General features: G+C 39.2%; 1 protein-coding gene across 1 annotated transcript in view; it reads left to right on the top strand.

Moving 5' to 3' along the window:
• The first annotated feature begins 213 nt into the window (after positions 1–213).
• Positions 214–17715, top strand: part of FAM117B (family with sequence similarity 117 member B) — a 92810-nt gene continuing 75308 nt past the window's right edge. The window contains exon 1 of the mRNA XM_047873571.1: positions 214–1006. Within this exon, the coding sequence (XP_047729527.1) occupies positions 415–1006 (592 nt within the window). The 5' untranslated portion in view covers positions 214–414. The remainder of the gene's footprint in view (positions 1007–17715) is intronic.

Below are 17715 nucleotides of genomic sequence, written 5' to 3'. Positions count from 1 at the left end.
GTTTCCTCCGCTCCCCCTCCCCCCGGGGGGCGGGGTCTCTTTCTCTTTAAAGAGCAGACGGTCTTATTGCAAACCCTGGCTCTCTAAGGCCCTGGGGGCCCGGGACCCGAGCTGCTCGCAGCCAATGGACGCGGTGGAGCGGCTCGAGCGCGGCTGACGCTACACCAATGGGCGTTAGCGGGGGGCGGGGGCAGCGGAGGAGACACTATTGTTGATGAGGAGGAGCGGCGGCGGCGGTGGCTGCTGCACCACCTCGTTGCTGCCGGCCGCGGCCCGGGCGCCCCCTGCTCCACGGATTCCGGCCTCGCCACCCGTCGCGGGGACCTTCCCTCCGGCCTCGAGAATCCAACCCCTGCATCCCAACAACAACAAACCTCCCCCCGTCTCGCCCAGTCACCGGGGAGGGGGGGGACCATGTCCCAGCGGGTGAGGCGCAATGGGTCCCCCACGCCGGCCGGCTCCCTCGGGGGCGGTGCGGTCGCCACGGCTGGGGGAGCCGGGAGCCGCCTGCAACCCATGAGGGCGACGGTTCCGTTCCAGCTGAAGCAGCAGCAGCAACATGGCAGCCCCACGCGGAGCAACGGCGGCGGCGGCGGCAACAACGGCGGCTGCTGTGGTGGCGCCTCAGGCCCCTCAGGCGGCGTCGGCGGCGGGGGCCCGCGCACCGCCTCGCGCAGCACTAGCCCCACGCGCGGCGGCGGGAGTGCGGCCGCGCGCACCAGCCCCACAGTAGCTACGCAGACGGGCGCGTCCGCGACGTCCACGCGAGGAACCAGCCCCACGCGCGGCGCCGCGCCCGGGGCTCGCGGGAGCCCCCCACGGCCGCAGCCCCCGCCGCCGCTGCTGGGCACTGTTTCGTCTCCTAGCTCCTCGCCCACCCACCTGTGGACTGGCGAGGTGAGCACGGCCCCACCCCCAGCCCGCGTCCGGCACCGGAGAAGGTCCCCGGAGCAAAGCCGTAGCTCCCCAGAGAGGAGGAGCCCAAGCGCCCCGGTTTGCAAAGCAGGTACGTGCTGGGAGCCGAGCGGCTACGGGAAGGGAGTAGGAAGGGGTCCTGGGCGCGCGCCGCTTTCGTGCGGGGATTGCGGCGCTACAGCGTAGCCCGGGCGGGCGGGGGGCGGGGCGGGGGGCGGGGCGGGGGTGGTGCGGTGCCGCCTTCCCCGGGCAAGCCCCGCGCCCTCTCCACCGCTCCCTGTTTGTCTCATTCATTGCTCTGCCGACCTTGCGCGGGTCTCTGATAGTGCAGGTGCAGCTGCTAACCTTCTGCTTGGGCTGATATGTGTTAATGATAAACCTGGGATTCTGGCCGCCCGTTGGTTACTGCTAACCCTTTCTTAGGGGTGAGGCTAGGAGTGGTTTGTCGCTTTGTTTTAGTGACCTGGTTAATGTTACTATAGCACATGTCTGCTGCTAAGTATTTCTTTTGTAAAACAGTTTCAGATTGTAAAGACTGAATTCATTAGCATAGCAAATTTGGATCCTTGAAGAGACGTGAGACTGGCAACGTGTTAGTATTTCCTTAGACCTGATACGTGGGTAGCAAGAAAACTCTATAAGCTTTGTCTTAGAGTCCGGGTGTATTTCTGATATACTGATTTTATTTAGATGTAAAGCCATTTATTTAAAAAAAAAAAAGATCAACGTTTTTCTCTTATTATTTTAGGGACAACTCCCCCCCCCCCCCAAAAAAAACAAAAAAAACCCTGTTGTTTTTCTGTGTACTTGGAAGCTTTTTTGGAAAAGGTCCTGAATGGGACTGTTGGGTTTCACTGGAGTCATTCATAAAGAGTAACTTAAAAGATTCAAATTATGAAAGTGGAAAGAAAATTTGTCATTCAGTTGTCTTTCTGTTAGAATCTAGTGTAAAAAACAAATGGATGGTTTTTGGCTTATGCAGTTATACTGATGATATATACCTTTGTTTTTCCCTTGTCTGGGGGAATTTCTTTAGAATCTTTCGTGCAGAATTGCTGTGAATTTCAGGAAATTTAGTACAGAAGTACTTCTCAACCAAATGAAACAGATTAAGTGGCTTCAAGGGTTCATTCAGAAATGCAGGGAGTAGGATGACTCTTACTGTTTATTTTATCAAAGATTTTAGATAGTGGATACATTTTTGGGAGAGATTGGCCTAAAAAATGATCAGTAGTGTTTTCTAATTAGAATGAGAATATGGTTTTAAACCCGTTTGAAAATGCATTGTTGTGTTTTCTTTAAACTTCGATTGTTAAAGGTACTAGAATCCTCCTTCCCCTCAAAATATAGTTATCACTTTACTGAGCTCCTACTGTATGGTTGGTAATTTACCTACAAGATCTCATTTTAACTTTCACAGTAGGTTTTAGAGAGATTAAGTAGCAAGTAACAAGATACTTGAATTTTGCTGGATGGTACTCCAAAACCGTGTCTTTCACATTATATCAAGGAGGTAGGTTCATGATGTATAAGACAGGATCTGGGATATATATAACATACTAAAATCACATGTGCTTTTGAAGCAACTCTTAGAGGTATCTGGTGAACGTAATTACTTCAATTTACCTTCAACCTTCTGGAGCTGGTATAGTGTGGCAAGTGGAAGGGAAGAAGGGGGTGGTGACTGCAATCTCATAACAGAATCTGGCTGCCCTCTCAACTATGTGACCCTTAAAGCAGAGCAGAAACCTGAGGAGAGCCCAGTTAAGTATTGGCAAAGAGTGGAAGAAGGTGGTCTTTTCTTTTTTGTTTAGGATTTATTTTCTCGGATCTTGGTCTTATGTGCCCACTCTTCATGTTTCCCAAAGCTCCCTTGTCTTAGGCTGTCATTCCAGTCATGCTATAAAAGTAACCTTTCTCAAAAGCTTCCCGTCCCCCCACCAAAAAACTTCCCAGAAAATAAAAAAAAAAACATTTTCTTCTAGTATGGTATGCTCAACTATGTGTGAAAGGAATAGTGTGGGTCATTAAGTTTTACTGAAGTGAATGTCTGATAGCTTCTTTCCTTGAAATGTCTCATTTCACTCTAGTGAACTTTCATGCAGATAGGACTTCCGGATTTTATATTTCAAGTCTTAATAGCACAAACTAGATAATTTGCTATTTTTCTCAGACTAAATCTGGAAAGAGAGAAGAGGGGGAAAAAGAATCTTTTTGATCCCTGGGACTCTCTGATTAAAGGGAAATTGTCACCAGTTTGCAGCCTTAGTGAAATGTAGAAGTCCTTACTGGTAGAAGGGAATGGTCTGTAGTTCTGTAAACCTCATATGACTCAAAATTCCAAGGATCATCTAGATACGGCCGCCAACTTCAAGGTGTCTGTCAGATGAACTGGATGCTTTAATCTTTGTTTAGGGATCCAATGTCTGAAAGCCTCTGAGTTGAAGGTCTTAGAATCTTTGGAGGGGAGTCTCTACTTTGCCAGGGTTAGATGTAATAACTGGCTAACCCAGAATTTTTTCTCGTGACTACTATTAAGGTAAACCAAGCACCTATCCCTGACATATTTTAAACTTCTCACCTTCAGGGCCTGCCATCTCCATGGCAAAGTGGCTTGCCATTAGGAACTGATCTCAGTTAGAGAAGGTAACCAGGCAACAGTGTTAACTGTAGACAAAATGAGGAAGGAGGTGAGGTTTGTTTTTGTGCTTTCTCTCCTTTTGTCTTTTTTAAAAAATTTTTTTAATGTTTATTTATCTTTGAGAGAGAGTGTGCAAGGCAGGCTGCAGGCTCTGAGTTGTCAGCACAGAGCCCAGTGTGTGGCTCAGACCCATGAACTGTGAGATCATGACCTGAGCCGAAGTTGGATGCTTAACCAACTGAGCCACCCAGGCGCCCCCTACTCCTTTTGTCTTGATAAAATGACAAGTGTATTACGAATGGAGAGGTGGCATATTTGGAGCATAGGCTTTGAATAGACAGTCTAGGTTAAATATTTGTATTCCACCACTTAGAAGGCATGTGATATGGGGAAGTGAATAACTTTGTAACATTTAACGTACTTTTTAAAAAAATATTTTTTTATTGTTATTTTTAACATTTATTTATTTTTGAGAGACAGCATGAGCAGGGGGAGGGGCAGAGAGCATGGGAGACACAGAATCCGAAGCAGGCTCCAGGCTCTGAGCTGTCAGCACAGAGCCCGATGTGGGGCTCGAACCTTACGAACTGTGAGATCGTGACCTGAGCCAAAGTTGGATGCTTAACTGACTGAGCCACCCAGGCGCCCCAGATTTTGTAATTTTTTTAAAGTGACCTCTATACCCAATGCTCAGACTCAAAACCCTGAGATCAAGAGTCATATGCTCCACCAACTGAGCCAGCCAGGTGCCCCTAATCCTTAACTTTCTTATCTGTAAAATAGGTGATGATCATTATATCTGCTTCATATGGTGGTAAAGATTAAATGAAAGAAAATTGAAAAATCCTCAGCATAGTACCTCAGTATGAAAGTTAGCTATTGTATATCATATTAGTTTTGCTTCTAGTTTTAGTGGATTTAACATAAATTGCCAGTGTAGGCTTAGTTTTCATGGTTGTATGAAATTTCAAATTGGAGAGAACATTGCCTTTGAACATCCAGAACTGTAGCTCAAGTATGGTCTGTGGTTTGTCTGTATCAGAATTACTTGGGGTCCTTGATAATGCAGACTTTGAAAGCCCCCATCCTCTGATTTTGATTTTACTCTGTATTTGAAAAGCAGTCACTAGAAGCACCAAAGAAAAATAGTTTGAAAACTCATTACAGAAAAGAGTGTTACTGCAGTATGTATTTTTGCAGTATGTACTTTTGCAGTGTGGCTGGTATGTAGATAGCAAGTTGTGTTTTTGCTAATTTTTCCCTTACTTGATATGTATTATGTATGAATTTGGTTGTTTATTAGGGTAGGAGACTGGCAAGAGCAGAAACAAGAAGTGGGCTTCTCTGGACTAATAATCTGGAGGTAGGTTACCAGGACTTCATATTTGTGGCATCTTAGACTTCTGCTTTCTAGTACTTTGTGAAGTACACAGCTTTAAGAACTCAGTGTTTCTCTAACATTTGGGAGATTGATGCTAGCTTCATCAGGGGAATCCTTTTGGTTTTTATGTCTATATTTTACAGTTGGAGATGAGGCAAAGTGGAGTCTTACTATTAGTTCAGTATCTTGGTTAGCAGAATTTATATTTAATTCAGTTCTGTAAGCTGTGATTGAACTACTCTTAGTAACTGCAGTACAAAGATGTAGAAGACACAGGGAACTCCAGAGACTCACAAACCAGCTCTGTAAGACATGTACAAAAGCATATAATACGATGAGTGCTCTGGGCTCATAGAGAAGTGAGTAGTTCTGTAGGGAATGGGTATAGAAGTTCAGCCAGAGGAGATGGCTTTTGATTTGGCTTGGAAGGGGAAAAACAGAACTTTATATTTGGATCATAAAGGTGTGAAAATATATATAGGATATTCAGACTTATATGTCTTAAAGTGTAGAGTATTGGATGTAGGAGAAAAGAGGGAACAGTAGAAAAGAAAGTAGAAAGGTAAGTTTTCAGAAAAGCCTTGAAGAGAATATATGAATTAGAATGTATTCCATGGTTAAAAGCTCTGGAGGCAGATTTCCAGGGTTCAAATGTTGGCATTACAACTTGTTTAATTTTAAGTAAATTCACTTCACCTTTAAAAAGGGTATACTAGATAATAGTGTTTACAGTAGAGGATTATTAGAAGGATAAAATGCTTATAATCTCTGCATGGGTATAGAAATCTCTCAGTATTAGCTGTTTTCATATCATCTTTGCATTCCTCATCATCCAAGGGTTTAGACATTCAAGGTTAATTTGTTAGTAGTGGTAGTATTTACCTTCTTAGAATGTGTAGAGTCTATAATTACTTATAATTTATTTTTATTTTTTTAGAGTGTGAGCAAGGGAGAGGGGTAGAGTGGGAGAGAAGGAATCTTAAAAAAAATTTTTTTTTAATGTTTTCTTATTTTTGAGAGAGAGAGAGAGACAGAGAGACAGAGAGACAGAGCATGAACTGGGAAGGGGCAGAGAGAGAAGGAGACACAGAATCCGAAGCAGGCTCCAGGCCCTCAGCTGTCAACACAGAGCCCAACGCAGGGCTCAAACTTACGAACTGCGAGGTTGTGACCTGAGCCAAAGTCAGGTGCTTAACCAACTGAGCCACCCAGGCGCCCCAAGAGAGGGAGAATCTTAAGCAGGCTCCATGCTCAGTGTGGAGCCCCCTGTGGGGCTTGATCCCACAACCCTGAGATCATGACCTGAACCGATATCAAAAGTCAGATGCTCAACCAACTGAGCCACACAGGCAACCCAGAGTTTATAATTACTTACGATGAGTAGAGCACAAATTTGAGATGAGAGAAACTGTAGGATAATAACTCACTAAGGCATAGAACACGTGAATTTAGGTGCAGTGGCAGTGGGAATGGCAAGGAAAAGAGAGAGTGAAGAGACTTTGATTTGGTAACCTGTTGGACATAGAGATTGAGAAAGGGTCAGTTGAGGGTAATAGGTTTGGTTGATGATACTAATTGTGATGAGCAACACAGTAGGGAATGCAAATATGGGAAAAGAAAATGAACAGTGTTTTAGACCTGTTTAGTTTGTACTCTCAGGAAATCCAGGTAATTCCCTAGACTGGAAAATACAGTTTTAGAACTCAGGGGTCCAGTTTGAATTGGGGGCAAGAAATTGGGACTCATTGATTTCAGTAAACATTCATTTAACATGTACTTCAGGCTAGGCATTTACATGTGGGCAATATGTGAAATGATTAGAAGGGATAAGATGATGGGGAGAATGCTGAGGATAGAACTCTGGGAGAAAACAAGCATTTTAAGGGTAGAAAGAAAAGCCAGTGAAGAAGCCTGATCGTGTGGAAGGAGGAGAAATGGTGGAATAGTGTTGAGAAAGCCAAAAGAAAGATTGGATTTCAAGGAGGGGATGATAAAGATTTTCAGATTCTGCCAAGAGAGCAAGTAGGCTGACCTTGGAGAATAGGCTTTTGAATTTGGTATTTCCATCAGTTGATGATCTCTGAGAGAGAGTAGTTTCCGGGGTACACAAGTTGGATTAAAGTGGTGGGTGAGAAAGTAGAGGTAAGGATTATAAATTACTCCTAAGAAGTGCAGGTTACTCTTATATCACTGAAAGGAAGGAAAGAGACAAAACAGGATGCAAAGTTGAGCTAAGGTTCATTTATTTATAGGATAGGAAAAACTTAAGCATGTTTCATAGGTGTGGGGAGGGGATTTATTAGAATGAGACTGCAAGTGTAAGAGAAAATGGAAGTCGTAGATGGAGCAAGGTCATGGAAAATGTGAGAGGCAGTGGGATCCAGCACATGGTAGAGTCTGGAAATCTCAGAAACAACTAAGGACACTTCTTTCTCTGAGGATGGGAAGGTGGTAAGGGTGGGTTAAAATGATAGATAACTTAGCAATAGAAGGGAAGGAAGCAGAAGGGAAGGAAGTTGAGAAAGACAGCTACTTCCATTTCCAAACTACTTGAAGAAAAAAATAGCATGTTTGTCTTAATACTATATTTTTAAATTTAAATTTTGTTTTTATTAAAGTACATGTATGTAATTAAAAATATCAAAGAGCACTGGGGGCCCCTGGCTAGTTCAGCTGGTAGAGGGTGCGACTCTTGATTTCAGGGTTGTGAGTTCAAGCCCCGTGTTGGGTGTAGAGATTACTTAACAGATCTTTAAAAAGAAAAATAACACTGAACTTACAATGAAATAAAATGTTTTCCTGACACATCTCTCTCCACTCCTACTTCCTGCCTCCTAGAGACAGTCACTTTCAACTCTTGGTAGTCTTTGTTTCTGGGAAATTTTTTCTATCATTTCTCCTTTCTGTTATCTTTTTTTTAAATCTTTTTGGAACCCCTGCTATATGGGACCTCTTGAATTGAGCTAGTACTTTTTAAATTTCTGCTAGTTTCCATCTCTGTACCTTTTTGTTCTTCTTTCGAGCAGATTTGTTTTATCTTCTGTCTTTTCAATTGATTTTTAAATCCTGGTCATTATAGTTTCATTTTTCAAGAGAACTTACCTTGCTGTCTTATTAGTCCTTGTCTTGTCAGGATTTTCTAAAAACGTTTATAAAAGGTATAAATACCATTAAAGTTATTATTTTTTTTGTCCTCTGCATTATCTTCAGAGCTCCTTTTGTCTTGAGCTTTGTCATGTTGAAACTGTCATTCGTTTTCTATTAATATTTAAATAAGAGACAAAAATGCTGATCAGGTGTTCTTTCTGACTAGGTTAGGCTGGTAGACTGGAGGATCTTAAAGGAGAATGATGATGCAAGGACTCTCTAATGTAGGGTTTTTCTGCCAGCTTTCCCAGGGGAGAGTCCTACAGTATCATGCCTGAGGATATGTCTGGTGTCTTCAAGTCCAGAGCCTGCCTAGTTAATCTCTCTAGAGCAGTTTTTCCCATCTTTTCGCTCTGGAGAAACCCTTGGAATAATTTTCCTTTCTCAAGAAACCTCTGCTTTTCATGATCAGTAAGTTGAGATATAGTGGTGTGGTGGTAATCAGTGATCTTCTGAGTACAGATTGATTTCTCTGTGGATCTACTTGGCCAGCGTATTATAAGCTTATTCATTTTGTGTAATTTTCCCCTCTACCTCTTCTTGGGAAAAAACATAGTTAAGCTTAGCCTCTTTTTTCTTCTCTTCTCTTCCTTTCCTTTCCTTTCCTTTCCTTTCCTTTCCTTTCCTCTCCTCTCCTCTCCTCTCCTCTCCTCTCCTTTCCTTTCCTTTCCTTTCCCTCCTGTTCCTTATGCTCTATACCTAATGTGGGGCTTGAACTCATGACCTAGAGATCAAGAGTAGCATACTCCACTGACTAAGCCAGCTGGATGCCCCAATCTCTTTCCTATGCATAGATTTTCAAAACTCATAAGGCAACCGCAACACATTTTGATTAAATACTTGGGTTAAACCAATGAGATTAATTTTTCTAAAGGTAGACTTAGTAGATTTATTTTTTTGATAAATGTTTATTTTGATAGGGAGAGAGAGAGGGAGAGAATCTCAAGTGGGCTCTGCGCTGGCAGCACAGAGCCCAGTGTGGGGCTTGATCCTACAGTGAACTGCGAGACCATTACCTGAGCTGAAATCAAGAGTCAGACGCTTAACTGACTGAGCCACTCAGGCACCCCTCAGTAGATTTAATTTAAATAAAGTTAGTAAAGTTAGTTTTTTACAATATGGAAATTTATTGACAAAGTTGTATAATAAAGCTATGGAAACCATAAGCCAAGATAATATGAAAAAAATTTAGTCTGAGACAATTTGCATAATAGTTTGAAAAAATTCTGAGTAACATGATCTGTCTCAAATATAAGTTATGCAGAATTATATATGTTTGTTTCTTGGTATCTTTTATGTAGACTTATACTTAAAAAAGTGATGTTTCAAAAATAAAAACAAAATTTATCTCTTTAAGGCAAAACATTTACTTGAGTGTTTTTATTTTGCTGTACAAATAAAACTCAATTTGGAGTTGAACTTGAAATGAGCACACTCACATTTCATTTTCAGATGAAATGAAACACTTCTTTCCTTGCTTTTGATGCTTGTTAAACAAGAAAAAGTTTGTTTATTCATATAAGAAGTTGAAAATGCAGCAAATTATTCATTGCTTTCCTTTGAATGGCAAGGCACTTTTTTTTTGCACAGACATTTAGAACTTCTACCAGCCAGATCAAGAAACCTGGGGTTGAGCTTATAATTAGACTGCAGCTAATTTACCACAAACATTTGCTTTTAAAACTTTGTTGAAACATCTTTCCTACTGTTGTCTCTTTTCCTGTCTGTTGTCCTTCATGGGTTATACCTTTTTACTTCTTCAGTATTCTAGGAAGTCTTTGATACTCTTTATGTTAAAGGTTTGCATGCAGTGGAGGTGAAATAACCTGTGGTTTATTCCCCACAATTTCTACATGACATTTTAAATTGACCATTCTTCTTTATTAACTAGTTAATTTTTAATATTTTTTTGGAGTTCTTGCTCTCAAAGAGCTGATTTTGTAGTTGTATGCTATAGTCTACCTACCAGCATGTATTCCTTCCCTCCTTCCATCCTTTCTTTCTCTGCAGATAATATATACACATGATAAAAATTATAAATGATAAAAGAAAATACAATAAAAAGTCTTCCCCCTACTTTAAGTTCATTATTCTCAGAGAAATCCAGGTAGCTGTTTCTTTTATATTATTCCAGAATTATTCTGTGCATATACAAATATGTAGATATGTTACTGTGCATATAGGTTCATTATGTACCAGACATTATTTTATCAGGCTTTTGTTTGAACAGTTAGATCATTTCCAATATTTTGCTGTTAAATGGTTTACTATGTTGAATATTCTTGTTTATACTTCGTGTACTTATATATATGAGTTTATCTGTAGGATGAATTCTTAGAAATGAAATTTCTTTTTTTTTTTATTTTTAAAAAAAATTTTTTTTTTTTAACGTTTATTTATTTTTGGGACAGAGAGAGACGACAGAGCATGAATGGGGGAGGGGCAGAGAGAGAGGGAGACACAGAATTGGAAACAGGCTCCAGGCTCTGAGCCATCAGCCCAGAGCCTGACACGGGGCTCGAACTCACGGACCGCAAGATCGTGACCTGGCTGAAGCCGGACGCTTAACCGACTGCGCCACCCAGGCGCCCCAGAAATGAAATTTCTTGACCAGAGGTACACATTTTTCTTTCAGTTGTCAGATATATTTCAGGACTTGACATCAGCTCATAGTTGACTTCCAGCCTATGTTTTTCTCTTCTATCTTTTGAGGGTTTTTTTTTTTTTTTTTATGATTCTGTTTTATCTCCACTATTAGTTTTTAGTTATCTCTCTTTTTACTGTGCTGTTAGTGGTTGCACTCAAGCAGTGCTGTCCCAGAGAACTCCCTGCAGTGATGGATATGTTCTGTCTGTGTTGTCTAATATTTCATTTTAGAATCTTCCGTTCCCTGCCTTTCATCCTTTGTGCTATCATTGTCAAATATTTTGCTTCTCCATTAGAAGTCCTACAATACATTATTACTGTTTTTACTTTAAATGATTAATTATCTTTTATTAAGCAATTAAAAGTAAGAAAATTTTATATTTACTCATTTTTATCATCTTGAGCACTCTGTGTGAAATAGAGTGGTTGTAGTGTGAATGAAAAAGGGCTTATTTGAGAAGCAAAGAGTTGATAGGATTTGTTAACTCATTACATTTGAAGGATGAAGGAGATGAGAGAGCATAATGATGGCTGAGGTTTTGAACCTACTTGGGTGATAAAGTTAATAATGTTGTCATTAACTGGTTTCATAACTGCTTTTATATTCTGTATGCATACAGAGTAGATCATAAACTTTTGGAGCATAGTGCACTTACTTTTTTTTTTTTTTTTTAATTTTTAGAGACAGTGAGAGCAAAAGCGTGTGAAGGAGAGGGGCAGAGAGAGAGAATCTTAAGCAGGCTCTGTGCTCATCATCAAGCCTGATGCAGGGCTTGAATCCCACGACCTCGGGATCATGACCTGAGCCAAAATCAAGAGTCAGACGTTCAGCTGAGCCTGAATATATTCGAAAGTAATATAATAATACAGACATTTTGAAAGATAAAGAACAACTTTTTTTTTACACATACTCTTCTAATTTACTATTCTTTTCTCTCTCTCTCTCTCTCTTTTTTTTTTTTTTAAGTTTATTTATTTATTTTGAGATAGAGCAAACAGGAGAGGGGCAGAGAGATTGGGAGAGAGAGAGAATCCCAAGCAGGCTCCATACAAAGCCTGATGTGGGGCCCAGCTCATGAACCATGAGATCATGAACTAAGCCAAAATCAAGAATCAGATGCTTTAAGTGACTGAGCCACTCAGGCGCCCCTCTAATTTACCATTTCTTAAAAATTATTTTACTTGGTGTTATACTAAGATTTACTGAGCTCTAGTTAGTAGTTTCTGGGAAACCATTTCACATTAATCATGTTTTCCCATTGTGCATGTACTGATATTTCTAAAGATAAGGATGAATGATGTCTGTTTATATTATTTTAGAACTCAAGCTCACTCTGTGTAGAGCAGCTTATAAGGTATTAAGAAGACATCCCTGACCTTACAGACTTTAGAATTAAAGAGAGAGGCAATGTAGAATTTTGCACACTTCAGGGGTTAGCAGTAAAGACAAGAAAATACATAAGATTAGTAAGGAGTAGTATTTAATGGTAAAAGCCTGATAATGGCCATATGGGACTCAGTTGTGAGTCAGAGTGCTTTATGTGCAGTCAGGGATTGCTAGGTGATTTGTAGGTAGACATTTTTCACTTCTCTAGAAAACAGTTGCCATTATTGATATCCCTAAGAATTCTTGGAACATCTGCTCCTGGAAATCGATTCATGTCATAGCAACACGTACCTGATCTACTTCAGAAATGTTATGTTTCAATTGTATAAGAAAAGCTTAGGACCCACACCTTTGGACGGTCTTTCTACCAATTAAATTTTTTTTAATACAGTATGACTCACCCAGTACCTCTATTGTAATGAATCTGTTCCTTTCTCTCTTCCATTGAGGTAGGGAGAACTTGCAAGATTTAAATGAGACCCAGTAAAAATTTTGTTCGAATGAATGGATGGATTCCTGTCTTTAAAAATATTTGTGACAACCCATGCCCCTTCCTCTATTTGTCTTTTGTCTGTTTTTTCCCTTTTGGTTTGGAAGTATTGGGTATCGGTGGATTTTACTTGACTTGAGTACTGTTGTTGTTGTTGTTGTTGTTGTTGTTGTTGTTTTTTGTCTAATAAATGAACTTTTTGTGTGAAGATTATACTGCTAGCTCACTGTTGAGTATAGTATCTTCTAAAATCCTTGGAGTCCCCCTGTTGGAAATCCCTTTAATACTGGAAAGTTGGCATGTTTCTAGCAACAGTTGATTAGATGATTCTGGTCCATCTACGCACTCTTGCCTGATCCTTTTTTGATTAATAGTATATTTTTAATTGCTAGCTGGGTTCAAGGCTAAGTATGTATAGTAAGAGATTATGGAACAGTTTAGCCCATTGTAAAGCTTTTAAATGTAAGTCTTAATAAAACTCTATAGAATTAGAGTCAGATTTGCATCATATTCTAACTATTTAAAAAATATTTGTAAAGTGACACAAATTTCTTGAGTCTGAACCTTCAAATAAGAGGTAAGAAAGTATAATATGTATGCTATTATATGTAAGGTTGAAATCTCTACCAAGTTTATACATTTTGGCTTAGTCATTCTCCTTTTAAGTGGACATTTGTTTCTATTTTCCTCCTTGTAAATTACTTTAGTAAAAATCTTTGTAAATGTATGTGTTTGGGTGTGGTATGAGTGCACATTTATATGTATCCTCTTTAGGAAAAAAAGTCCCAGGATTGAGGTTATTTTGTGAAGTTTTAAATGATGTGATGCTTTGTAGTATTGCTTTCCAAAAAAAGGATTGAATCACTTTACCCTGTCAAACAGAAATGAGCTTGTCTTGTCTGCCTGTTGCTGTGAAGCCTTGTCAGAATTAGAGTTCATACCTTTTCTTTAGTTTTACCACTTCAGTGTGTACAACAGAGTACATCGTAGTTTTCATTTGTATTTCCTTAGGTCATAGTATTTGAGATGATATACTTAGTCATCCTAGTATAGTAGCTAATTAATACCATTTAATAAGGAAATAATGTTACTAATAACAGGATCTATATTCTGGTTTCTCTTCAGATCGAATAAATCTTTTCGCCTTTTACTAATAACAGGACTGAATATTCTTTTAAAATGCTTATTTACTGTTTATGTGGAGTCTATTAACTCTGTGTCTGTTGACTGACGCTTTATTTTTATTTTATTTTATTTGTTTTGTTTTGTTTTGTTTTTTTAAAAGGTCTTATTTTGGGAGCACCTGGGTGGCTCAGTCTGTTGGGCGTCCGACTTCAGCTCAGGTCATGATCTCTCAGTTCATGAGTTGGAGCCCCGTGTCAGGTTCTGTGCTGACAGCTCAGAACCTGGAGCCTCCTTCAGATTCTGTCTCTATCTCTCTGCACCTCCTCTGCTCACTCTCTGTTTCTGTCTCTCTGTCTCTCAAATATAAGATAAAGCATTAAAAAAAATTGAAAATCTTAAAAAATCTTATTTTTAAGTAATCTCTACACCCTGTGTGGGGCTTGAACTCACAACCCGAGATTAAGAGTTGCATGCTCTACCGACTGAGCCATCCAGACACCCCTGACCCTTTTATTCATTGAGGATGTAACTAACATTTTTAACTGTTCCTGTTTTTAAAAGGCTTGCCTCATTGGTAGGTGTGTGGAGTATTAGGTTTATTGAGGTATAATTTACATACACTAAAATTCATCCTTTTTGATACATAGCTGTATGAATTTTGATAAATAACACAGTTGCATGACCACAACCATGATAAAGGTATAGAATATTTCTGTTACCCATAAATGTTTCTCATGCCTTTTTAAGCCATTTCTCTCCTTTTACCTTTAGGCTATAGCAACCACTGATTTGTTTTGGTTTTTGTAGTTTTAATTTTTTCAGAACATAATGTAAATGAGTTACACAGTAACTTGTCTCTTGGGTCTGGCTTCATTGACTTAGTATAATGCATTTGATATTCATTAATGTTATTGCATGTATCAGTAGTTTATTCCTTTTTATATCTGAGTAATATTCCTTTATATAGATGTGCCCCATTTTGTTTATTCATCCACCAGTTGAAGGATGTTTTAGGGGTTTTCATTCCTGAGACTGGAAATCTGTCTTCTCTCTCTCTCTCTCTCTCTCTCTCTCTCTTTTTTTTTTTTTTTTGTAGTCAGTCTGAAGTTTATCATTTTTGGATCTTGTCAAAGAACCAGCTTTTGGTTTCATTTATGTTGTTATTTTTATGTTTCATTGATTGCTGCTCCTGTCTTTATTATTTTCTTTGTTCTACTTGCTTTGGGTTTAATTTGCTCTTTTTCTAGTTTCTCTGATAGAAGGTTAAATTACTAATTTGAGACCTTGTTTTCTAATAGCATTTAATGCTATACATTTTTCTCTGAGCAGCTGTTTAGTTCCGCCCCACAAAATTTGATATTTTGTATTTTCACTTTAATTCAGTTCAAAATATTTTCTAGTTTCCCTGAGGTTTCTTTTTTGGCTCACGAATTATTTATAAAACTTTTGTTCAGTTTCTAAATATTTGAGGATTTTCTAGATAGCTTTCTTATATTGATTTTTAGTTTGATTCTGTGTCAGAGAACATACTTTCTATAACTTCATTTCTTCTAAATATTTTAAGGTTTGTTTTATGTCCCTGTATGTGATCTGCCTTGACAAATGTGCCCTTGTGTATTCTGTTGTTGGGTGGAATGTTCTGTAAATGTCAGGTAAAATTGATTGATAGTTTTCAAGTCTTCTGTATTGTTGCTGATTTTCTATTTGTTTTATCAATTACTGAGAGGTGTTGAATTCTCCAAATAAAATAGTGGATTTTTCTTTCATTTCTATTAGTTTTTCATTTATTTTGACACTTTTTTTTAATGTGGAGAAACAGAATCATTATGTTTTTTGGGATTGACTTTTTATTATGCATTTTTCTTTATCTCTGATTTTCTTCTGAAATCTGCTTTGATCAATGTTTTTTTCATCCTTTCTGTATTATTCTATATTTCCATCTTACCTGTATTGTATTTGGAGGGTTTGTCTTGTAGATAGCATATAGTTGGGTCTTGGGTGTTTTTTGTTGTTTGTTGGCCTTTTTTAAGTGGGCTTTAAGCCCAGTATGGGGCTTGAACTCACAACCCTGAGATCAAGGTTGCACGCTTTGCCAACTGAGCCAGCCTGGTGCCTAGGGTCCTGTTTTATTAATTCATTCTGATGATTTACGTTTTTTAATATGTTCAGATCATTTATGTTTAGTGAAATTATTATGTTTGGCTATATGTCTGTTTTATTCTCTGTTTTCCCTTTTGTTTTTTGTTCCACCTTGTTTATCTTCCTTTGGATTACTTGAATATTTTTTGATAATCCATTTTTGATTTATATATTGGCTTTTTGGCTCTCTCTTTGTATAGGTTTTTTGGTGGTGGTAGCTATGGGGATTACAATGTAGATAACTTTTTACATGCTTGAAATGAAAGGTAGCAGTTCTTTAATCAGTTGTGTCTCTATATTCTTCCTTTATGTTATAGTCGTATATATTACATCTTTAATACATTGAAAACCTTATACAGATCATACATATGATCTTATGTATGTATCTGCACAATTTGCCCTTATAAAATTGGGTATGATAGTAATTATTGTTTCAGAAGGAAACTCTTGATAATAAAGGTTCTAATTGATTAAATTTTGATACACTCAAAAGAAGATTGAGTGTTGTAAGCTTTGTATTGAAAGCAGTTGAAATGAAAGAAAAATGGAAGCAAAATAAACAAGATTGGAAAAGCAATTTATTGTCTTTAGTAAGTTAATCAAAAAATAAGTTGACTCAGTAGAGTTTGCAATGGAAAATACTTTGTAAAAAAATAGTGTAACTCACAAATACACATATAACACATACATACACTCATAGCTTTGGGTTAGGATGGTAGGGGCAAAAGACTTGGACTCAGAGAAGCTCTAATTGCCACATCTGTTTTTTAAAAAATATTGTATCTGCGTTTATATTCTGAAAAGCATTTTTACCTGCTAGTTGGGTTTCCACTGATGGGATGGGGGAGTTTAGCACAGATAACTTGCACTTTTCTACATAAACAGTTCTGGGTTTTTTGAGTACTTTGAAATAGAGTATTTCATTTCATTAATAAAAATTTTTTTTAATGTTTATTTTTGAGAGAGAGAGAGATAGAGCCTGGGTAGAGGAGGTGCAGAGAGAGAGGGAGACACAGAATCTGAAACAGGCTTCAGGCTCTGAGCTGTCAGTACAGAGCCCGATGTGGGCCTCAGACCCACAAGCTGGTAAGTCATGACAGGAGCTGAAGTCAGATGCTTAACCAACTGAGCCACTCAGGCACCCCGAATGTTTCATTTCTATAATAAAAGGGCTAATAAAAATCTATTGGTATTATAGCAGTAATTTACAGTGTAGTTAAGTGTTTAAAAAAAGGATTAAAATACAGTATCAGTGTTATTTCCACTTGCTCCAGTCTCTATTTGGACTGTTTCTGTAAATTTTTCTCTGAGCTGGCTTAGAGAAAGTTTCTTCTGTGTATGTGTACTCTAGTTTCATAGAGGTGAAGTTCTGCAGGCGCCTGGGTGGGTCAGTTGGTTAAGCATTGAAGAGGTCTGCTGGGTGTGTTTCTGCTAGGTTTCCATCTTGCGAGGCCTTTGGTAGTGGCTAGTGAGCATATGTTGTGAAGTAGACATCTGGCATGGCTGACCCACATAATAGAGTAGTGGATGAGGTTATGGAATAATACAGAGGACAGTGGTAGAGTTAGAAGTAAAATCACTATCAGGGGTGCGTGGGTGGCTTAGTTGGTTAAGGGTCCAACTCTTGATTTCAGCTGAGGTCATTAACCCAGGGTTGTGGGATTGAACTCTGCATTGGACTCCATGAAGAGCTCTGCATGGAGCCTGCTTAAGATTCCCATTCTCTCTCTCTGTCTCTCCCTCTCTTTCCCTCTCTCTCCCTCTCTCTCCCTCTCTTTCCCTCTCTCTCCCTCCCTCTCCCTCCCTCTCCCTCTCTCTCCCTCCCTCTCCCTCCCTCTCCCTCT

The sequence above is a fragment of the Prionailurus viverrinus genome, chromosome C1 (assembly GCF_022837055.1).
Source record: "Prionailurus viverrinus isolate Anna chromosome C1, UM_Priviv_1.0, whole genome shotgun sequence".
NCBI lineage: Eukaryota > Metazoa > Chordata > Mammalia > Carnivora > Felidae > Prionailurus > Prionailurus viverrinus.
Note: the sequence above shows the minus strand (reverse complement) of the source record. Positions and strands in the feature narration are given on the sequence as shown.